This window comes from Nerophis ophidion, linkage group LG07 (assembly GCF_033978795.1).
Source record: "Nerophis ophidion isolate RoL-2023_Sa linkage group LG07, RoL_Noph_v1.0, whole genome shotgun sequence".
Taxonomy (NCBI): Eukaryota; Metazoa; Chordata; class Actinopteri; order Syngnathiformes; family Syngnathidae; genus Nerophis; species Nerophis ophidion.
The window spans coordinates 64,720,591-64,746,142 of NC_084617.1; the positions used below are offsets into that span (position 1 = coordinate 64,720,591).

General features: G+C 38.8%; 1 protein-coding gene across 3 annotated transcripts in view; it reads left to right on the forward strand.

Moving 5' to 3' along the window:
* The window catches only part of zbtb34 (zinc finger and BTB domain containing 34), a 58,435-nt gene extending 34,831 nt beyond the window's left edge, over positions 1 to 23,604 (forward strand). For all 3 annotated transcript variants that reach the window (XM_061906862.1, XM_061906863.1, XM_061906864.1), the window contains exon 2: positions 16,761 to 23,604. In XM_061906862.1, the coding sequence (XP_061762846.1) occupies positions 16,761 to 18,293 (1,533 nt within the window). In that variant the 3' untranslated portion in view covers positions 18,294 to 23,604. The remainder of the gene's footprint in view (positions 1 to 16,760) is intronic.
* Positions 23,605 to 25,552: the final 1,948 nt, after the last annotated feature.

Here is a 25,552-nt window from a genome sequence, read left to right on the forward strand (position 1 = left end):
ATGAATGTGGGAATAATTTACCTCCTTTCTTATTCCGAATTAAATGTTTGTTTTTTTTAGATGCAAGTGATAAATGCTTATTTAGTGAAACAAAAACAAATGTAGAACTGCATCGATATACATGAATTAAAGATGCATTAATAATCGATTTTTAATCATATCATAGATCATGAATCGTAATTTGAATTGTGAGGTGCCCAAAGATTCCCACCTAATATATACAGTCGTGGTCAAAAGTTGACATACACATGTAAGGAACTTAATGTCATGGCTGTATTGAGTTTCCAATCATTTCTACAACTCTTATTTTTTTGTGATAGAGTGATTGGACCACATACTTGTTGGTCGCAATAAAACATTCATGCAGTTTGGTTCTTTTATGAATTCATTATGGGTCTACTGAAAATGTGACCAAATATGCTGGGGTCAAACGTATACATACAGCAATGTTAATATTTGGTTACATGTCCCTTGGCAAGTTTCACTGCGATAAGGTGCTTTTGGTCACCATCCACAAGTTTCTGGTTGAATTTTTGATGACTCCTCTTGACAAAATTGGTGCAGTAAAGCTAAATTAGTTGGTTTTCTGACATTGACTTGTTTTTTCAGCATTGTCCACACATTTAAGTCAGGACATTGAGAAGGCCATTCCAAAACCTTAATTGTAGCCTGATTTAGCCATCCCTTACCAATTTTGAAGTGTGTTTGAGGTCATTGTCCTGTTGGAACACCCAACTGCGCCCAAGACTTAACCTGCGGGCTGATGATTTTAGGTTGTCCTGAAGAATTTGGAGGTAATCCTTCTTTTTCATTGTCCCATTTACTTTCTGTAAAGCACCAGTTCCATTGGCAGCAAAACGGGCCCAGAGCATAATAGTATCACCACTATGCTCGATGGTAGGGTGGTGTTCCTGGGATTAAAGGCCTCACCTTTTCTCTTCCAAACATATTGCTGGATATTGTGGCCTAACAGTTTAAGTTTTGTTTCATCTGACATCACATGGACGTAGATAAGACCTTCTGGAGGAAAGTTCTTTGGTCAGATGAAACAAAAATTGAGCTGTTTGGCCACAATACCCAGCTATATGTTTGTGTGTGACTATTAGTGGTACTTTACCTTTATATATGATTGGGGTTGTCACAAATCTGAAAGCTGAGCTTAGCTGATCCACTGACGGGAAATGTGTTAACCCGACGAAAACATCGAACCTGAAGAGAACGTCTGCCATATGCTCCTCTACCTCTACTTCAACCTGGTCTGCACCGGAGCAGAACAGCAGTACAGGTGTAACAACTACTTCATTACCTGTCACTCTTTAAACTCCTTGTGCAGATCTGAATGCTTATTATTCAAATGTTTACCTAAGTTTGAAGCAAAGGTGGTCATACTGATCGATTACCATGAATTGATTTAGGTGGACCCCGACTTAAACAAGTTGAAAAACGTATTCTAGTGTTACCATTTAGTGGTCTATTGTACAAAATATGTACTAAAACTGTCCAATTTACTAATAAAAGTTTCAATCAATCAATCAATCAATCGCCACATTTGGTGAGGAGTGTTTTAAAGCAACACTTGAAGCTCCGTACTTCCGTTTTTAGAGCGTCACCTTTACCGTTAATTTTGAAGCCCAAATATCTCCATATTGCGCTTCTGGCGCCCTTTTTATTAACCAGTAGAATTGTCGTTTTTTAACATTCTTCCTCTCCAAGATGTTATTGCTCGTAAACACTTTGTGTGGGCGTTTTGACACACTCAACATCATGCGCCTTGCTCTGTAGCATACTCACCAACCCTCCCGATTTTTCCAGGAGACTCCTGAATTTCAGTGCCCCTCCCGAAAATCTCCCGGAGCAACCATTCTCCCGAATTTCTTATGATTTCCACCCGGACAACAATGTTAGGGACGTGCCTTAAAGGCACTGCCTTTAGCGTCCTCTACAACCTCTCGTGGCGTCTGCTTTTTCTACGTACAAACACTGTGTCTCCCTAGTCACATAATATATGCGGTTTTTACAGACACACATAAAAGAATGCAGGGCGTATTTAACCAACAGCCATACAGGTCACACTGAGGGTGGCCATATAAACAACTTTAACACTGTTACTAATATGCGCCACACTGTTAACCCACACCAAACAAGAATGACAAACCCATTTCGGGAGAACATCCGCACCGTAACACAACAGAACAAATACCCAGAACCCCTTGCAGCACTAACTCTTCCTAGACGCTACAATATACACCCCCGCTATTCAGAGGTCTCAAGGTTGGCAAGTATGCTCTGTAAGCACTGCCACACAGTGGGTCTTTAAATCTGCCTGCCTGTCCTGGTATTTCTACCTTCAGCAGCTAAACATGACAAACGTTTCAGAAAAGCTGGACAAAGCATTTTGTTGTTTTGTAAATGGGTCTTAAATGTTGGAGCAGTTGCGACATTGTTTTCTGCCGTGCGAATATTAATTAAGCACCAAACTACGTCAGTGCACAAACAGCCATTGCTTGATTAACAATTATAGGTGTATACCCATTAAACCTTTTTACAATCTGCTGCTGTTTGGGATAACTACTGAACTATCACGGCCTGCTGAAAAGGTAATTAGCTTGCATTGATGCTTGCTAATTAAGTGAGGCCCATTTAAAAGAGTGGTTTTCTATAATGTTGAATTGCTGAATTTTTGCGGTGTAATTTTGACTTTGTTTGCAGTAATGTGTACAATTAATTGCACCATCTCAGCCAATGGTTCAGGATGTCTTTAAAGTTTAAACTATCTTGAATAGTAAAAACGCTGCTTGTTTGAAGGTTATCTTCACCATTATCATGACATTGCAGTATTAATTGCCAACCGCCAAGACACATTGTGTTTTGCTGCTCAATTTATTGCACTTCTTAATCGAGAAGGTCAACAAAGAAACGTCCATTACAAACAATACTTGGTCCACCGTGGACAAAATCAGTCTAGGTCAGAGGTGGGAAAACTTTTTGCCAGGAGGGCCACATTGGGATTCTAAGATTTGGCAGGAAGGCTGGGCCAGGAACAGATGGATGGAGTGTTTATGTGAAATAATATAAATTACATGTAAAAGCCATTACTTGAGAGGATTTGGCCTACAAACATGTAACATATCATGAGTAGTCAGCAAGGCTCATTGTACTTTTTTTTTTTTTCAAATTCATTAATTTCATTTAAGGATAAACACAGTAGAGAGGAATTCACAGTATACATTTGATTTACTTGATTTACATTTGACTATCACAGAATAACAGCAGAGGAACTCACAGTTTCAGTGGGAACAGTGTTTATGGTCTCCCTTTTTGGCCAATGCATCAAAGTCTGGAGTGAGTTTGGTTGTTGCAATTCTCAGGATAGCTCCGAGATTTACCATGAATTGATTAACGTTTACCCCGACTTAAACACGTTGAAAAACTTGTTGGGGTGTTACCATCTAGTGGTCAATTTTACGGAATATGTACTGAACTGTGCAATGTACTAATAAAAGTTTCAATCAAGATGCTGGTCGGTTAACCTGCATCTGTGACGCGATTTGTTGATGTTCGTGACGCCGAATGTCTGCTAACAGACCTAAGTCGAGCCAAACAAAGTTAGCATCTTCTGTAGCAAAGTGGCGGCTGATATTGTACTTTTTGTAAACTGCGACAGTTTCTTGGCATATCAGACACACAGCCTTTGATTGGACTTCAGTAAGAAAACATTTTGTTGTCCACTCTGCATTAAATACTCGGCACTCACTGTCCACTTTTCTTTGCTTTGATAAGCTCATTTTTACAGAGGGGCTCACAGCACAGGACGAAGCTAAAAAGAAGGGAGTAATATCCCACAGGCCAAAAAGGTCAATGAGCGCCATGTAGTGGGGAAACATGGTATTACAGGGATATGGTGACATAAACGAGGTTTACCGACAATAATATTATGAAATGTAATTTAATAATAGAAATTTAATGGGTGGCTCCTCCTTACTGATAGTCAAGCATTGAAAACGCATACGGGAGGCAGAAGCCTTAAAATTGATAAGAGTTTTTTGTAAAAAAAAAGATATATATATATATTTTTTAAAATATATATAAGTATAAAAATATATATATAAATATATATATATTTTTTTTTAATAATTTGGACATTTCCGCGGGCCAGATTAAAACGTTCAACGGCCCGCGGGACGTAGTTTGCCCATGTCTGTTGTAGGTTATTTCAACCTCCTTTTTCGATCCAATTATTTAATTTCTCAGTACTGTGTGTACTCATTACTCCTGCTAAACATAAATCAAAGACAATCTGGCCCTGAGAAACATCTACTCCTTCCAAGCAATTGAAAAAAATTGGTTCCCTGTAAACGCTTGACATTTATCTGTGTATCAGTACAGTATCAGTTATATAGCCTGTAGTGTTTTCAGCCATAGGAGACTGTCTGGCTTTATAAGCGTTAGCGGTAAAAACCTTTTGTGTCTTTTGATAGTTCCAAAACACACCCTTTTGATTGCTTTAAAGAGCTTAAGCCTTCAATCATACCACGCCAAGACAGGAACTTGTTTGTGCAGTCATGGCAGATTTACTTCAGTGCATAACGTTTACTTCACAACTGGAATTTCTATCTTTTACAAAAATACACCAGAAAAGTAGGGCTGAGCAATGTTGCCAGAGATCTGCAGTGCATTTAGAAAGTATTCACAGCGATTCACTTTTTCCCACATTTTATGTTACAGCTTTATTCCAAAACGGAAAAAAATCTTTTTTTTTTTTCCTCAAAATTTTACACACAACGCCTTATAATGACGATGTGAAAAGTATTTTTTTATTTTTTTATTTATTAAAGAATAAAAAAATCGCATTTACATACGTATTTACACCTTTGCTCAATTCTTTGTTGATGGACCTTTGGCAGAAATGACAGCTTCAAGTTTTTTTTTTTTTTTACACGATTCCACAAACTTGGCACACTTATCTTTAAGTAGTTTCGCCCATACTTATTTGCAGCACTTCTCAAGCACCATCAAGTTGGATGGGAAGCATTGTTTTTGTTTTTATCCAGGCTGTCTCTGCACGTTGTTACATTCATCTTCATGTAGTCAGAGCTAACCAAGAACCCAATGTTCACTCTGTCAGAGATACAGCATTCCTCTGTGTAGGCAGGAGAACCTTCCAAAAGGGCAACCATCTCTTCAGCAATTCACCAATCAGACCTGTATAGTATAGTGGCCAGACGGAAGACATTTCATTGTAAAAAGCTTGCCAAAATGCACTTGAAAGACTGGTCTTATTAGACTAACATCAAACTCTTTGGCGTGAATGTCAAGCGTAATTTACAGTGAAAAATAGTTCTGCCAGCATCATGCTGTGGGGATGTTTTTCAGCGGCAAAAACTGGGACACTAGTCAGGATAGAGGAAAATTATAAATGCAGCGACTGACGGAGACATCCAGGATGTAAACCAACGCATCTCTTCCAACCTGATTGAGGTTGAGAGGTGCTGCAAAAGAGGAATGGGCAAAACTGCCCAAAGACAGGTGTGCCATTCTTGTGGCATCGTATTCAAAACTACTTGAGGCTGTAATTGTTGCCAAAGTAAAACATGTTTAATTTTGTCATCATGGGATTGTCTCGAGAATTTTAAGGACACAAATGAAATGATTTCACTTTGGAATAGGGGAGGTGATCTTGCCCCAAGTGGAGGAGTTTAAGTACCTTGGAGTCTTGTTCACGAGTGAAGGAAGTGTAGATCGTGAGGTTGACAGGCGGATCGGTGCGGCATCTTCAGTAATGCGGACGCTGTATCGATCCGTTTTGATGAAGAAGGAGCTGAGCCGGAAGGCAAAGCTCTCAATTTATCGGTCGATCTACGTTCCCATGCTCACCTATGGTCATGAGCTTTGGGTTATGACCGAAAGGACAAGATCACGGGTACAAGCGGCCAAAATGAGCTTCCTTCGCCGGGAGGCGGGGCTCTCCCTTAGAGATAGGGTGAGGAGCTCTGTCATCCGGGAGGAGCTCAAAGTAAAGCCGCTGCTCCTCCACAATGAGAGGAGCCAGATGAGGTGGTTCGGGCATCTTCTCAGGGTGCCATCTGAACGCCTCCCTATGGAGGTCTTTATAGCGCGTCCGACCGGTAAGAGGCCACGGGGAAGACCCAGGATACGTTGGGAAGACCATGTCTCTTGGCTGGCCTGGGAGCGCCTCGGGAGGAGCTGGACGAAGTAGCTAGGGAAAGGGAAGTCTGGGCTTGCCCGCTTAGGCTGCTGCCCCCGCCACCCGACCTCGAATAAGCGGAAGAGGATGGATGGATGGATGGATTGATAAGGCTGCACAGAAGTGTAGATGGATCTGCGTTACAGCAGAAGGAAACCAGACAATAACAGTAAATTAGAAAGTAGATTTAATAATAGTTTTGAGAAAATAATCCAAGCATAAATGATGCAATGTGTTACTGCATACGTCAGCAGTCACATCAGGAGCCTTTGTTACCTGTTTTAAAATGTTTCTGTACAATTTATTACTGATGTCTAAACTTGTTCGTGCCGCACTTGTTGAAGTTGTTGTGGATGTGGACAAGACTGAAAGTCAAGGTATTTAGTAAGTTTATAATTATATTAGTTTTTCTTATTTATTTTTTTACATTTATGATTAATAACTGAGTTTTTTTTTATCATCATACATACTTTGTGTTTTCTTAGAATAAAAACTATAAAAATGTATCGTAAATAAAATCGCAATATTAAAGGGGAACATTATCACCAGACCTATGCAAGCGTCAATATATACCTTGATGGTGCAGAAAAAAGACCATATATTTTTTTAACCCATTTCCGAACTCTAAATGGGTGAATTTGGCGAATTAAACGCCTTTCTGTTTATTGAGCTGGAGGCGATGACGTCAGAATGTGATGTCGCCGAGGTAACACACCCGCCATTTTCATTTTCAACACATCACAAACACCAGGTCTCAGCTCTGTTAGTTTCCGTTTTTTTGACTATTTTTTGGAACCTTGGAGACATCATGCCTCGACGGTGTGTTTTCAGAGGTTGTAACAACACTAACAGGGAGGGATTCAAGTTGCACCCCTGGCCCGAAGATGCGAAAGTGTCTGCCGCCAGACCCCCATTGAATGTGCCGGAGTGTCTCCACATTTTACCGGCGGTGCTAAAGCAGACATGGCACAGAGATGTATGGATAACCTGCAGATGCATTTGCAACGATAGTCAACAAAATCACAAAGGTGAGTTTTGTTGATGTTGACTGCCAGCTAATCGATGTTAACATGCTATTTACCGGCGGTGCTAAAGCAGACATGGTACAGAGATGTATGGATAACCTGTAGATGCATTTGCAACTATATTACGTTTCCTTCCACCCACATTTAATGCAAAAAAAACCACTTACCAATCGACGAATTTAAGTTGCTCCAGTGTCAAAAGGTGCGAAAGTCCTGATCGTTTGGTCCGCACATTTTACCGGCGATGCTAACGCAGCTATTCGGCCATGCTATGGCTATGAATAGCGTCAATAGCTATTGGCTCAATAGCTTCAGTTTCTTCTTCAATACTTTCATACTCCAACCATCTGTTTCAATACATGCGTAATCTGTTGAATCGCTTAAGTCGCTGAAATCCGAGTTTAAATCCGAGCTAATGTCACTATATCTTGCTGTGGTATTCCCATTGTTTGTCTTCATTGGCAGCACTGTGTGACGTCACAGGGAAATGGACAGTGGTTTCGAAGATAGCGAAAATAAGGCACTTTAAAGCTTTATTTAGGGATATTCCGAGACCGGTAACATTTTGAAAAAAACTTCAAAAAATACAACAAGCCACTGGGAACTGATTTTTATTGTTTTCAACCCTATTGAAATTGTGATAATGTTCCCCTTTAAGGAAAACTAAATGGTATTCCAAAACTGTTAGATGAAGCTGCTTTGTCAATTAAATGTATTACCATTCAGGTAACTGAACCACATATTTTGGGAGCATATGAACTTGACTCATCACATATATTTTGACCACAGAGCATAACTTTTTTGCCTGCCCTTGAAACATGGCTTCAGTACCAACCCTTCTGCATGCTATAAGTAAGCATGGCTGAGGTTTAAGTACATGGGCATGTACTAAGAAATAAGAAGGCTACATAGATGTATGTGAGAGGGTAATTTCCGCCCTCTTGCACCGTCTTATCCCCTTTTGGTGCCTCAATGAGAACGGGTGTCTTGGCAAAACTTGGCGAGTGTTTACTCTCCAAAAGGCCCTGACTGTGACTAAATGCACACGAACATCCAGCTGGATTACCAGCTAGGGACAGGAAAGAGTTTGCAGCTGTGGGAGAGATTGAGGAAGAGCTTCTATATTCACTGTACTTGATGTTGCGTTATGAATTTGCTCTGCACACGTGCATTACACAGAAGTACTTTCTATCATTGATGTGGCTTCAGTGACCTGCTTTATCACGGTATTTACATTGGCAGCTTCTCAATAACCCAAGTGTTTGGGTTAGTAAGTAGTTTGGCCAAAGCTAGGCAACACTATATTGGTATAGCGATGTTATTTGCAAATGTACTTCTAAATTGCTGAAATGATTCAACAAACATCGATATCAGTGATGAAAATGCTTCTTCTGGCTCTTGATGCAAGAAGTCAAATTTAAGGACATACTGTATATGTGCTGCATTTGGTACAGAGCCTTGTGCAACTTGCCAGAGGAACCAGACTTTCTTCATTCTCTGCCAAATATGTAGCATATACTGTACCTTCAACTTACTTTGTCAATCTTCTGTTACCATCTGTTTTACTCCACTGGAGTCATGGCACTTATCAATAAAGAATAGCAAAGACAACATATAAGTAATAAATACATTAGTTCGATCAATTGTCAATGTCGTGCTTGGAATATCAAGGTTAGTTTTTTTTCGATTTGTTGCATTTTAAGGGTTTTTGGTACATTTAGTTTAAATTTGTATGCGACATATGCTTTGTTGTTGGTTTATTATGTGATTGTGTGTAGCTCTATTCAAAAACTATTTCAGAATACTGTGTGATGCTCGAGTATTGGTCAGAATAAAATTTTGAAATATTTGGTGCATTACTGACCACAAGCAGGCTAGGCATTTTTTGCAATATTGTTAACATTTAACCTTTGCAATGTTGGTACATTGATCCATTACCACTATCGTGTATTATTGTTCATAAAGTTTGGTGATGATACCACAGTTGTGCGGTTCATCCCTGAGGGAGATTACCTTGACGAGGTCGAGCAGTTGTCAGTGTGGAGTTCAGACAATGACCTTGTACTGAACACTTCCAAGACCAAGGAGCTGATCATAGACTTCAGGAAGAAAGCCTAAAGAGACACTCAGCCCATATTTATCGGGGAGAAACAGGTGGAGAGGGTAACAGATTTCCGTTTTTTCCGCGTGCACATACCGGAGGATTTAACTTGAAACATTAACACCACGACCAACCATCAAGAATGTACAACAGAGACTGTACTTTCTGAGAGTTCGTAGGAATAACAATCTGACTCAGAAACTTTTGGTGTCATTCTATTGTTGCTTCATAGAAAGCATCCTGATGTAGTGCATGTTTGTGTCCCCAAAAAAATCATTGGTTGCCCACTCCCCACCCTGGAAGAATTGTACAGCTCTCGCTATCTTAGTAGGGCTAAAGACATTCTAAGGTATCCGTTCCATCCAGGTCACCAACACTTTGAACTATTGCCATCAGGCAGACGTTTCAGGTCTCCAAATGCTCAGACTAATAGACTTAAAACAGTTCTATCCAAAAGCTATAACAGTGCTTAAGACAACAAATACCTTTTCCTATAAATCTCCATTTGTGTTATAGTAATGATATGCAAAGTACATGTACTCAACACCACCCTTTTCTTCATAATCACCAAATGTGTTGCACTTAACTGTTTCTGCCTCTTATGTTCAATGCCTGCAATATTCCCTCAGGGTCTCTGCAATCTACTGTTTTTTGTTTTGTCTCCTTAAGCTGCTACTGTGAATGTGTGTGTGCATGCCTGTGTTAAATGTGTCTTTTAAAGATCCAGCCTATTCTTTTTTTTATGCTTTTAATGTTAAATTATTTCTGCACTTATGGGTTTGTACTGCAAATTTCATTATACAGGTACAATGACAATAATGATAATTCAATTCATTGCCAGAGGTTTATCTTCTGAGTTTGCTTGTTAAGCTTGTGAACACAGTAGGTAGAAATAAATCGTGTTTTTGGCAAACCTTCCAGTGGAAAACTGGAATTTGGTTTGTGGGCCACCTTTTTTATGGTGGGTTTTCCTCAGATGTACATCCAAGGGCAGAGTATGACTTGTGCAAAACTCAAAATAGGTTTATTTTCCCACATGGACCGCAAGATAGCCTGAACTTAGAATATGTGCAATTCTGCATGTCTCTAAAGTTTACTGCATTGTTTTTCCTACTTGGCTTAATTAACATTGTTGATCGGTCAGTTCTACATTATTCATGACATAGTTATCTTTTTTTTAATACTTTTTATATAATGAAACAATAATGATGCATTGTTTTTTACTCACTTTTCATTTAGGTAAATCTTAAGTATCTCTTTGTAATATCAGACACTTTACTCAAACAGCTTTGTGTACTTTGTGAGCACCATCTGCTTGTACGGTTTCTTCAACTGGCAGATATTACTACAATGTTCAAGTTCTCTACTCATTTTTAATGTTAGTATTTTATCTGTTTTAATAGCTAAGCTTTCAATCATTGTATTTTACTTTAAGTAAAATACAATGATTTAAGTAAACTTTAAGTAAAATACAATGATTGAAAGCTTAGCTATTAAAACAGATAAAATACTAACATTAAAAATGAGTAGAGAACTTGAACATTGTAGTAATATCTGCCAGTTGAAGAAACCGTACAAGCAGATGGTGCTCACAAAGTACACAAAACTGTTTGAGTAAAGTGTCTGATATTACAAAGAGATACTTAAGTGACATGGGTAGAAACGAATAGGCTCTGCTTTATCCTAATCTTTTGAACTACGGCGTGTTTCTTTTTTTTTTTAATCTCTTGATATGCTCTGTCCCTCTACTCTGTCTCTCTTCCTTTTACCCTACTGGTTGAAACAGACAGCCAACCCAACAGAGCCTTGGTTCTGTCCAAGGATTATTCCCATAGGGGAGTTTTTCCTTGCCTCCATTGCCAAGTCACCAAGTGCTTGCTTATGTGAGGTTCAGTTGGTTCCTTCCTTTCCTTCTCTCTTTGGAATGTTTATTGGCACAGAGGGGGAACCGGACAAGCTGTGCTTCTTCCCACTTCTTTTGGACGGTTAATCACTTGAACAAAAATGGATTGACTGCAAGCATAAGTACCACAAAACCTGCAAAATAGCGGGTTTTCTAGCAGTGTGTTTATTTTAGTTATCTAAAAAACAAAACAACTTGGTCAAACGTTTTCAGTGTGTGTTTAAGTACTTTTTAAACACAGCTAACAATACCGCAATAATAATTACAATGATAACTCTGATCATGTAAAACATGATATGAAATGTTCATATTGTTACATCCCTAACTTGATGTACTCCATGTATAAGTTGTTTTTCATAGCGCACACTGACAGTTTGTAATACGTATACCAAAGGAACAAATTATTAAACATTTTTAAAAGGTAAACATTCTTTAGTTTTCAATATGAACAAAAACATTTCTTAGTCCAGTTCTTTTTGGGGTTGTTATTAGAAATATTTTGAACACTTTGATATATATATATATATATATATATATAAATATATATATATATATATACACACACACAATTTCAAGCCTATCCCATTACTGATTACTTCCTGCCTCTCAAGACTAATACTGATAACTGATTACTTGTTTAGGGCTAGGGTGATTTGTGTACTTCAACATCACAGATTACATAAATACACTGAGGTATTGTACGTACCTAAATGGCTGAAAACAAAGAAACTGTTGCAACTGAGGGTACTCCAGTCGACCGGCTACCGATTTATTTTTTTCTGCGAAAAAGTATGATCGCCAGAAGCCAATCAGTACTTTTCAATGCTGTACGTTTGCTTGATTTCCTCTAGATTAGGCCTGGGCCAATATTTGATAAATCAGTTAACTCAACAATAAATGAAGATCAAGTCGGTATCTTTTTCAGAGTCGATAATTGCCATATGCATGCATGTTTACTCTTTTGCATATTTTATCTTTCGACATTTTGCAACACAACAGAGACAGAAAGGTGGCAATAGATTGACTCAGGCTGTGCCTTGTCTGTCAAGGCTATTTGGCAAAATGGTCCAATGAGAGGCTCATCCAATCATTTTAATGATAATCAGTTCAAGACATGAGCATGGGGCAGAAAGAAACAATGGAAAAACAAAAAGAGTATGGGTATAGTAAAATGAAGAGATAGAAGAAAAGCCTTAGTGATACTGCTCAGAGCAGAGAAATGGAGATGTTTGACAGCAGCCACTTAAGCGTATTCCTCACAGCTGCAGCTGATGTTTTCATTGCTCTATGACAGCACATTAGGAGATAGGATAGAGGATAATAAAATAGTAAATGTTGATAAAAACTCTACTGACTATTGATAAAGAGGTGGTATTATTGGAGACAGGTCTGCTTTCTTCTAGCATGGTGTGGATGTGAATAAAACATTCATAAACGGTTCAAAATGGTCACATACTAAACTTTAAATGAAATAAGCCCTATTTTATACTTTCTTCAAGTAACGCCACGCATTTTGTAATGCGTTTTGTAAATCTCAAATTACTCCATTATATTTTAAGCACAAGTACGCAACCCGCTTTGTGGTTATCATTAGTTTGTTCAAAGCTTCAGAATGTTAAGGGATATTGTTCAGGATAGTGGTTGTGTTAAGGGGTTTGGCACAATATCTGTGTGTAGTGGGAGGGTCTGGACCAAAATGTCCGGGGCCTAATTTTTGTCCCAGTTCACCCCTGGGTGTCACTTGCCATAGAAAGATAGATAGTACTTTATTGATTCCTTCAGGAGAGTTTCCTCAGGAAAATTATAATGTCAGTCAGGCGAACTGTATTAGCATACATACACAGTTATGTTAAAGAAACAAAACTGTTATCTTGTCAGATGATCTGCTTTAAAAAAAATTGACAACATCCATCCATTTTCTACCGCTTGTCCCTTTCGGGTTTGCAGGGGCGGCTGGAGCCTATAAAGGCTGCACTCGGGCGGAAGCATAATGAAATTCTTGTATCCTAAATTTAACAGCATACCAAAGTTTGATAATAGTAGTAGCATTGTACAACCTACATTTTACTTTTACTCTTGTACTGCTTGTATTATGTTGATTACATTCTGTCATTCTTATTTAAATGTGTCTGTTAATATGAAGGAGTTGGATTTCATTTTATGTCATACTCTTGTAATACAATTGGCAGAAGGAGACAGAGAAATAAAATGTGGAGAGACAGTGAATTAGGGCTGGGCGATATATCGATATACACGTTTTATCGTGGGTTTGTCTCTGTGCAATATCGAAAATGACTATATCGTGATATTCGAGTATAGGTTCTCACGCAGTTGCTTTTAGCTGCTGGCATTACACTACAGGCTCTTCCCACTCTTTCTTGCCTGATTGATTGATTGATACTTTTATTAGTAGATTGCACAGTTCAGTACATATTCCGTACAATTGACCACATTGAACACCCGAATAAGTGTTTCAACTTGTTTAAGTCGGGGTCCACGTTAATCAATTCATGGTACAAATATATAGTATCAACATAATACAGTCATCACACAAGTTAATCATCATAGTATATACATTGAATTATTTACAATCCGGGGGGTGGGATGAGGAGCTTTGGTTGATATCTGAACTTCAGTCATCAACAATTGCATCAACAGAGAAATGTGGACATTGAAACAGTGTAGGTCTTATTTAGTAGGATATGTACAGCCAGCAGAGAACATAGTGAGTTCACATAGCATAAGAACAAGTATATACATTAGAATTACATTTGAGTTGTTTATAATCCGGGGAGATGGGATGTGAATGGAGGAGGGTATTAGTAAAGTGTTGAAGTTGCCTGGAGGTGTTGTTTTAGAGCGGTTTTGAAGGAATATAGAGATGCACTTACTTTTATACCTGTTGGGAGTGCATTCCACATTGATGTGGCATAGAAAGAGAATGAGTTAACACCTCCGCTTCTCTCGGACAGCAAGTGCACTTTCTTACATACGTCACATACGTATACGCCCTCGCGGAGCAGAGAGGTAGCAGCATGGTAACGTTAGCTGTGATGCGAGTGGGTAATACGAGAGAAAGAAGGTGCGAATCTGGAAACAAATGAAGGAAGAATTGATTCCCAAGAAAAGCAGCGGGGGGTCTAGGTAATTGGTGAAGTGTGGGGCAAAAGCGTTGCTACAAAAAGTAGCGTTACTTCTAATACGTAGCATCATTTGAAAAGTCACCTGCTAGAGAATGAAGAGTGTGTACTCTGCATGTCAACATCTCCATTTGGTGCCGAGGCAACTATTTCCACATCAACACCCTATGAAAAAAAATACTCAACAACCTAAGGAGATAACGTCCGCAGTAACCACCCAACATAGCGATTTGATTTCTTATTATGCAGCTCATTTTTGACAGTTATTGAAATATCTTGTGTGACATCATGCACAAAATTTGCACCTTATTTGTTTTAAAGTATTGTAGTGGCGTTCTGTACAAAAAGTGCACTTAAGAATTGTTTTGATAGGTCATCCTAGTGACATCATGCACAAAAGTGCACTCATAGCTTGTTTTAAAATGTCTCTGACAATCTTGCACTTTCTGTTTTGAAATGACATGAATGGTTGTGCCACTGCTTAATAACTGTTTAATAATTACAGTGTTGATTGATTGATTGATTGATTGATTGATTTCCCTCTCTGCGTGAAAGTTTAAAATAAGCATATATCAATGAAGTATGACCAAGAATGTTTCAATGTAGACACATAGAATCATCATACTGCTGTGATTATATGCATCAAGTGTTCATTCAAGGCTAAGGCAAAATATCGAAATGTGTATCGGGATATGGCCTAAAAATATTGAGATATTAAAAGAAGGCAATATTGCTTAGCCCTACAGTGAATGGAGGATTAGAAAGAACAGGGTGAAGGCAGAAGTTGTAGAATTTTGACTTATTTGTCAAATCCTGGTTAGAGCCTGGTCAAAAACTTGTATAAACACATTGCTGCCTAAACAACTAAGATACAGTATTTACATTGAACATAAAGGTGGTGCTGTCTTTGCACAAAGTGATCAATATGAATTCCACACTGTTGCAGTGAAATAGATTGACACAGACAGATATTATTTATCGGCAATAGTTTCCCGGTCAATATATCGTTCAACAAAATATGTTTTCTGCCCAAGCCTACCCCACGGTACTTTTCCGACCCATAGCATTGTTACACAACCAAGGTTGAATTAGCTTTTTGTCAACAATGGCGTCAACCTCAAATCATTCTGTTTACTCTCACAGCCTCTGGCCGTGAAGTAGGAAAAGGTCAACCGTGATTTGCTGTCATTATGGACATTTTTGCCTGCTTAAACTGTCACCATCATAAAACAGTTTTTGTTTTTTTACATTATTTCTGGGTCCAATATTGTGTTTCTGTTTGGCGGGGTACACTGGCAATGGTGTCAAACAGACATGCATATGCAATTTTATGGTCAGTATCATTTCATTATGGCAACATTCTAAGGGTGTAACGGTACACAAAAATGTTGGTTCGGTACGTACCTCGGTTCAGAGGTCACGGTTTGGTTCATTTTCGGTACAGTAAGAAAACAACTAAATATAAATTTTTGGGTTATTTACAAAGTTTGCAAAATCTTCCACCAAAAATATTTTTCTTAGTGGAATATTTGATGTGAAGTAATCGGAACCTTGGATAGGTCAATAATTCATAATAACATTGATTTTGATTCAATATTATGTTTTGAGCAATGACAGTTTGAAAGAAAAAATAACATCTTTGTTTTATTAGTCAACATTGCAACTTTTTCTAAATTACATTCAGCCTTTAGGCGTTTTTATTTCACTTTTGTTTATGTTTTTGTTTATTTTAATAGTATTTTCTGAAGTGCCGTGGACCTTTAAAACATTTGCTGTGTGCTGCAAATGGCTTCCGGGGCACACTTTTAACACCCCTGCTATGGATAATAAAAAACATTTTAAAAAATCTGATAAATCTATGGGCAAAAAGCAGTACCTGGCGACAAATGCGCGTTTATCATAACTCTCTCGCTCTCTCTGTCTCTGTCCCTCCCTCACGAATGCTGCTGCGTGCACAATTTGTTTTGTTTTTAACCCCTTCTTAACCCCGAACGTACATTGAAAATACACGCAACATTTGAGGCATTTAAGAAACTCCACCCGGACAGCCCCGCAAAAGAGGACATATCCGGTGAAAAGAGGAGGTATGGTCAGTCTATCGTAGCCCGGTCACTGCTAGCATGCCTTGTGTTGTGCCTCCGTTTTCATTGTTTACACAATGTGCGGTACGCTACTTAATATGTCCGTGTGGAAACTCGTTCGGTACACCCCCCGTACCGAAACAGTTCAATACAAATACACGTACCGTTACACCCTTTCAACATTCCAAAATGGAAACCCCTCCAAAAAGCACACTTAGGGAGTTATTTGAAATGCTCACTGAGCTCTCTTGCATGTCTGCTCTATTTTATATCTTTTTGTGACTGTGTCTGTTTTTTCTCCACAGGTGGTTGACAAACTGGAGAAACACATCCAAGAAATGGACGACGGCAGCTACATCGAGTTTGATGTGCCGGAGTTCAGCAACACTGTTTTGACTCAACTCAATGAGTTACGACTGCAGGGCAAGTTATGTGACATCATAGTTCACATTCAGGGTCAGCCATTTCGCGCCCACAAGGCTGTGCTGGCAGCTAGCTCACCTTATTTTCGCGACCACTCGGCTCTGAGCACCATGAGTGGCCTCTCGATCTCAGTCATCAAAAGCCCTGAGGTGTTTGAGCAGCTTCTTGCGTTCTGCTACACAGGCCACATGTCCCTACAGCTGAAGGACATCATCAGTTTCCTCACCGCTGCTAGCTTTCTGCAAATGCAGGTTATTATTGACAAGTGCACCAAGATCCTGGAGAGCATCCACTCCAAAATCAGCATCCCAATTAATGCCTGCAGCCCAGAGAAGGATGACTCGCAGACCAGTCGCAACGGGGTCAATGACAGCAATCTCTTTGTCAACCCAACCCAGATCTCCCCCCCTTACTACTCCCGTCAGAGTCACGAAGCACGCCTGGGCCGCGGGCGACAGCAGCAAGAAGAAGGACAGTCCGATCGGGGCAGCACGGACAGTGTGTCAGAGCATGATACGCCCATGGAAGGAGAAATGGAGCAAGTAGAACTCATTGGAAAAGATGGGCAAGTAACCGATGTGCATGTGAAAGTAGAGAAAACCGACAGGCCTACCTATTCTGATAGTTCCTCAGCTGGCGATGATGGTTACCACACCGAGCTTGTAGATGGAGAGCAAGTTTTGGCTGTTAGTGTAGGTTCTTATGGTCCAGTTATCCAGTCTGCTGCCTACTCCTACTCAGGGCTGTCCTCCCCGTGCTTCGTCAACCTCAGCAACTCCAGTCCATCCCGTTCCATCCTCAGTGGGTTCAGGGGCGGTAGAGCCAGAGCCAAGCGTCCTCTGGCCATCCCGGCGGCGGTACTGAGTCACATCAAACCAGGTTCAGAGGACACGGAGTCTCCTGTGGGACCCACCATACTGGAGAACGACGTGCGAGAGCGTAGTCTGAGGAGCCAGTGGTACCCATACAACGAAAGACTCATTTGTGTCTACTGTGGTAAGACCTTCAATCAAAAAGGGAGCCTCGACCGTCACATGCGCCTGCACATGGGAATCACACCATTTGTATGTAAATTCTGTGGCAAGAAGTACACGAGGAAAGACCAACTGGAGTACCACATCCGTGGCCACACGGACAACAAGCCCTTCCACTGTCAGATCTGTGGAAAATGCTTCCCATTTCAGGGTACCCTTAACCAGCACCTGAGGAAGAAGCACATGGGAGCAACCGAGGGCAACCACCATACAGACTCTCCAAATAGGACGGAGGGGAGCTCAGGTCAGAAAGACCAAGAGGATACCGCAGAGGAGATAGCCTATGAGGCACAATATGCAGAAGAGGCGCCAGCCAACGACATGGAGGAAAGCTCCAAATGCAGTCCGGAAGAAGCTCAAGCATCCAGATGTGATTATTAGGTCCTGCTTCAGGTTAAAGAAGCTTTAAGAATAGTCTATTTCAAATCAATGTTTTTTTTTGTTTTTTTTTTTTTAAATCCGGTCCCTCTACTATTGACTTGTCTTGCATTAAAGGGGTTCTGCTCATTTTGTGAAAGCTAGGTGTGAAATGCAGCGAGAAGGCTTTGTAGAATTAGATTCTTTCAAGCAAAGGGAGTTACTTGGGGAGCTACATCTTACTATTTTTGCGGCGGTCCCAATAATCAAGACCCCCTGAGAAGATTTCTCTTTATATCTTTCCATGTTTTTAAAAACGTATTTACAAAGTTATATAGGCATGTTGCAATAATTGAAAATGTGAAAGCTCTGGTAAGATGCTTGTCATATCACCTTTTTACCTGACCTGTTTTTGCACATACGGCCACAGGAGGTCACTCACTCACTAGGAATGAACTTTCTTCTTTTCTTTTTTTTTTTTTTTTTCTTCTTTGCAAAGCTTTGTGTGACACATCCGTTCAATACCTCATACACACAACTATCACATACAGTATTCTCACATTAATGGAACTTACTGGGTTCTACCTCATAGCCAAGATCCTACCGAGCACAGACAAGTTCACTGTTTGAAATCCATTCTAGCTTGTATGTACAGTATCTTTTTTTCTTTTTTTTTTTTTTGCCAAACAATGTAAAGAATATTTTCTCAACACAAAGCCTTGACACGTAGAGGAAATATTCCTTGTTGATTGTACGGATAAGACTTGGGAAAATGATGATTAGAAGGTGCTATGTGGACGGGATGGCCGTTTGTAGTAAAAGATATCTGTCTGCTGTCTTAAGTGTTTTTTCCAGCAAAACACAGGATTTTACCTCATCACTAATACAGGTGACGCTAAATCATGGTTTTAGATACTGTTAACTGTGAAAACGATCTCGTGATTGGATGCCAGAATTACACCAGAACTTGTTTTGACCGGGTAAGATTGGCTATAACTCATTATTCAATGCAATGCAGTCAAATAACTCTGGTTTTCTTCTCTTAAAGTATATATCCATGTACTAATGTCAATAATATGCAAAAAGCAACAAAGGAATCTCAGCCATTTTGACATGGTATTTCTTCCGTTATTTTCAAAGGACAATTGCAATTGTTTTTCTTCTGTCATGCTGTCCGACCTGCCATCTTTGTTCTCTGCATCAAATATTAATGTAAATGTCTTGATTGACCAAGGTTGTTTGCAGTAGTCAGTACCACTCGGGGTTTGACTGGCGTGTGGTTACAGCAATACATGTTGTTAAAGGTAGTGAAAGCAGAGGATCCAAAGTATTGACGCACTTTGCAAATTTAGTGGGTGGGATTGAGCAAACGAGTCTGCTAAGACTGACGACGCAGTGTCTGATTACTTGCCTCACCGCAGTTACTGCAACCACAAAATGTATTTTGGCTACAAATCATGCGTGTAACTTGGTTGTGTTTTATCTATAATCTTGAACCATGGGTATTGGGAAGTATCTAGTATAAAGAGACTTGTTTTTTTTTATTGTGATTTCTTCACTCATTGTTAATGAATAAATAGGCACTTATAAAGCCTGATTACATATTTTTTTATAACGATTTGAAAAGTCGAAGCTCAGCTGGGTGATGTTTTTTTTTTGTTTGTTTTTTTATTTATCAATATTGATGTTCTTTTCCATCCAACTGATTGAATGCCTTTCTTATGGTGCAATGTCGCTATATGGCAATACGGTGTTTTGCCAAGTTATATCTAGAAGGAAGCGCTAATGTTCCTCTTAATGTACAATCTTAACTTATTGCCAATTGAGAAAGCTGATCAATTATCAAAGGAATTTGCAAGAATCCTTTTTCCCTTTTGCTTAGTAACCAGTCCGTCAATCTCATCCGTGCTCTTTAAATGAATGTCAACCAAGTTCAGTTCATTTTGTGTCAGCTGCTGATGAGATGGGCTAATTTGATTCTGCCAATGATGATTCCAGGTGTGTTTTGCCCAGACATGATTTGCAAATGAAAGGTACTTCTGTGCCATAAGTTCACGCCAAAGATCGCATTTTGTCTGTATTTCTTGATTGAATGCTTAAGACAAATTGGTTGTTCACTTAAACAAACATAGGCCAAGTTCATTGCTACGTGCAAGGAATGTACCCGCCCCAGCTTAAAACAATCATTTGTGTCAAATCCGATCGATTTTATGAAGACTAAATTGTAATTGTTAAGCCATGAAATACCTGATAGTATAAATGATGTGCAATAGTAATTCAAACAAAAATGGTGGCGTTTAAACCCAGTGCCTTGCCGCAAGCTTTAAATTGTAGAGTTGGGTACTTGGAAGGACGTGCCTCAGTTTTAAAGATTATAATAAATACAGTCGCATCATTGTTATTGTGAAGTAACACCAATACGTCATCCATTTTGTACTTTTTTCAAAAGAAAGGTTTTCTTGTTTACCTTTTTTATATGATTTTGTTATCACGGGACAGACATTTAAAGGTAGCAAGTGATTACAATCAATCGAGGCCATGGTCCTCTTCTCAGAGACTATGTTTAGCCCTCCGCTTCATCCGGTGAGGACAATCCTGTCAATGTGCCGTACATTTTTGGTCTTGGACTAGACAAAGGAAGGAGATTCATGATATCTACTTCCATGTAGTCAAACAAAATTAAAAATACCCTCGTATACAGTAGTCAATTTGCACGTTGGGCTAGAACGGAATTGTATTAAACTGCATAAGTTGAGGGGTTCTTTAGAGTTGTTTTTCATTGATTGTGCACTTAAGAGTTATATAACAAAAATCTCTTTAGGTATTTGTTGCTTAAGCAGGGGGGGTTTCCAGTAAAAGGTGCTTTTTTTTTTTTTTACTTGTAAGGTTTTGTTTTCTTATCAAATAAGTACATGTGTAGGTAAATGGGGGGGGTGTTTTTTCAATTGCTTTTAATGTAGCTATATTTACTTAAGTCATAATATACACACACCGAACCAACTGACCTTGACACTCACTCTAGTTGACCTCCCCTAACCCGAAATACTTTTAAGTTCCATGCACGAGATGCAATATGGGCCACACGTAATCAAAAGGAAGTGTTTACAGGGGAAAAGCTGTCAAGACTACTTTTTGAAATTGCAGCTTATCCTCTATACGTGTTAAACTCACTTTCAGGTAGTTTACGAACACTGATACAAGCTTGGAAAAAAAAAAAAAAACATGAAGTCTTCCATATTTTATTTTTTATTTTTTTTTAAGTTTCTGTCCACTGTGTATAAATAATAACAGAAAGCAATAAATTTTTATAAAGTGGTGTATTGGGATCATCATGCCTATTGAAACAAGCTTTTAAATTCAAACAGGAACAGGATATGGAAGTAGAATTATCTCATCAACTTATATATGAATCAATATATTAATACATATGCATATATTGATAAATATGCAAATACAAATGTGATATACAAATTAATTTGTATAAATAAGCGCATATTTGTAGATATATTTTTGAGATTTGAAAATATATACAAATATAAAAAATGTCACAAATCAATTTGTGTAAATAAACGTGTATTTTTAAATATATTTTGGAGATTTTAATATAAATATGCTTGATTTTGTATTTGTATAGAATTTGCGTAAATTGATTTTTTTTGCTTTTGTGTCGATGAGACATTCCTCCCACAAACCAGATGCACAAGTAAATGTACCTTACACACTCCTGAACCACCAGCAGAGGGCACTGCAGCCGGAGCCACACATTGCACTGATAAAATATCGGTATCTACATCGGGGCAAAGTCATTAAACGGCATTGATACAAGATTTCAGATTAACTTTCAGACTAACTGGATAAAGTAGCATTAGCTAAAACAACGCTGACGTTACCAAGCTCTCTGTAAAGACGTGGATTGTTTTTGTGCAGAGAACTCCGCGCATTTTGCATATAATGCTTTGTGACCCAGACCGCTCTGGCTGTAATGCCCTCTGCTGGTGGTTCAGGGGAGTGTGTAGGTCACATTTATTTGTGCATCTGGTTTGTGGGAGGCCTGCGATGAGCTGGCGACTTGTCCAGGGTGTACCCCGACTTCTGCCTGATTGAAACTGAGATAGGCACCAGCGACCCCAAAGGGAATAAGCAGTAGGAAATGGTTTGTGGGAGGAATGTCTCATCGACACAAGCAAAAAAAAGCGATCCACGTATGCAAATTCAATACAAATACAAAATCAAGCATAATTTTATTCAAATCTCAAAAATATATTTACAAATACATATCTATTTATACAAATTCTTGATTTATTTGTATGTCACATTTTTATATTTATAAATTGTATTTGTATATATTTTCAAGTCTAAAAAATATATTTACAAATATGCATTTATGTATACAAATGATGTATTTGTATAGTTAATGATATATGCATATGTATGATATAAGTTGATGTGAGACAATTCTTCCATAGCAGGACGGTTGGAAATTTTATATTTGCTGAAAACTTTTAGACAAGTTTGTTTCCTCTTAAGAAAAAGAAAATAACACTATATGAGAAAAATGTGGTAGTAATCTACTCCGCAGTGAGTACGGAGTTGCACCTCCAGCTGTGTCGAAAACAACGAAAGGGATTTTTTTTTTTTTTAATTTTTTTTTTTTGGCCCGTAGAAGCCAGATTCTGAGAGCGGGTGATGTGTTGTCATGTTCAGGTTCGGAGGACCTCTAGTCGAGTTGAGTCGGAGTAAACGCACTATCATGTCTCTGACTTGCATGTTTTTGGGGATAAGGCAAAAAAAAAAAAAAAACCTTAGAACTCAGGGTGTATAGTGTTTAAAAAAAAATGTCTCATTGGACATGCATCCTATGTCCACTATCGTGCACTTCTCTTCAGGTGGTGGGGGGGGGGGGACAAGTCCTCAAGTCAGTAGTTTTCATACATTCTGCCTCAAGGACTGGAGTGCATTACGTTCCCCAGAACTGAAGGTCCGAGTGAATATCCAGAAAAACCTGAATCATGACATCACATGTACCCCCACCAACTCCTCTTTTGTCCACTCTCCACACAACCTCACAACCCAACTGTGAACCTCAGAACTCTACTGTTTTGTACAACTATGAAGTAAATGAAGCTAGCTCCAGCTGTGTCGATTTGCCATTTATGAGTTTTATTTTATAGCATGAAATAAAGGTATATTTATTCAAATTATATATTTTACTCATAATCATTCTGTGCAGCTTCATTTTGGTTCTTAAGCTTGTAAATTGCTTTTTTATTAAAGGAAAAAAAAAATGTTAAGAGAAAAATGCGTTTGTAAAATAAAGACGCTGATTTGGCTATGACTTGTCTATTTCTTTTTTATTTTTTGGTCAATTCCTTTATGCATGGATGAGCAACGATTGTATGGATTAAAAAAATTATTTTTTTTTTTACAGTTACTGAAAAATCTTTTGTGACATCATGCACAAAAGTGCACTTTATTTTTTTTTTTTAACTATTGTGCCATTCTGTACAAAAAGTTCACTTTAATTTAGTGTTGTTTTGATATGTCATCTTAGTGACATCATGCACAAAAGTGCACTAATAGCTGGTTTTAAAACAGGGGTCGGGAACCTTTTTGGCTGAAAGAGCCAAAAAGCCAAATATTTAAAATCTATTTCCGTACGAGCCATATAATATTTTTTTTTAACACGGAACACAACTAAACATGTGCATTTTTAAGTAAGACCAACATTTCTAGAGTATAATAGGTCTCTTATTCTTTGTGATAACATTGTTATTCTGAAGCTAACTGTGGAGGGGCGTGGCCTGCGGGCCTGCAGCGAACTGGGGTGTGCCAGGACCGGCTTCAAAATCAGCGACAGGTGCGTAGAAGGCCCACCTGGGCCTTGTTATCTAATCACCTGTCGCTCTGTTATAAGCAGCAGCCAGGAGGAGAGACGGGGTTGGGGCTGGAAATAAAATTGCTGGAAAGCAACTGAGAGACTTATTGAAGAATAAAACAATATTGTAACCCTGAATCAGGCTCTGATGTCGGTGCTTGGTGGTCCGAAGAACCCCCAGGAGGGAAAGCCCGACACTAACCAATAATAAATAACTTCTTACCATTAACGCAACTTCTTGAACAGGTGCGGTAGAAAACGATGGATTTAAAATGCATGAGAATGTTTTGTTTTTAACATTTTTAACACTGTGATTACAAGTGGAATTATTCATTACTTATCGTTTTAAGCAACGTCAGCTCAGATTTATCCGAGAGCCAGATGCAGTCATCAAAAGAGCCACATCTGGCTCTAGAGCCATAGGTTCCCTACCCCTGTTTTAAAATGTCTCTGATAATCTTGCACTTTCTGTTTTGGAAATGACATGAATGTTTGTGCCACTGCTTAGTAACTGTTGAAAAAAATACAGTTTTGGTAAAAAAAAAAGTTTAAAATGAGTATATATTAATGCAGTATGAACAAGAATGCCCTGCGATGAGGTGGCGACTTGTCCAGGGTATACCCCGCCTACCGCCCGAATGCAACTGAGAGGCTCCAGTGACCCCCAAAAAAGGGACAAGCGGTAGAAAAATGGATGGATGAATTTGACTTATTTCCGTTAGGGCTGCAACTATCCATCCATCCATTTTCCTCCACAAGTCCCTGTTCTCGGGGGTGCTGGAGCCTATCCCAGCTGCATTCTACACCCTGGACAAATCGCCACCTAATCGCAGGGCCAACACAGATAGACAACATTCACACACTAGGGACCATTTAGTGTTGCCAATCAACCTATATGTATATATATATATATATATATATATATATATATATATATATATATATATATATATATATACATATAATACCCCTTGAGGACTAATAAAGTTGTTTGAATTGAATTGAACTAAATTTTCTGTGGATTCTTCTATGAACCTTTAATTGTTAACAACTCTGACTGTACATCCACATCTGATACAACTTTGACTGTCAATACTGTCCAACTCCCACATATGATGTCATATCTCACATCTGATGCAACTTTGACTGTCAATATTGTCCCACCTACACATATGTCATCTCTCACATCTGATACAACGTTGACTGTCAATACTGTCCAACTTCCACATATGATGTCATCTCTCACATCTGATGCAACTCTGACTGTCAATATTGTCCCACTTACACATATGTCATCTCTTACATCTGATGCAACTTTGACTGTCAATACTGTCCAACTTCCACGTATGTCATCCCTCACATCTGATGCAACTTTGACGGTCAATATTGTCCCACCTACACATATGTC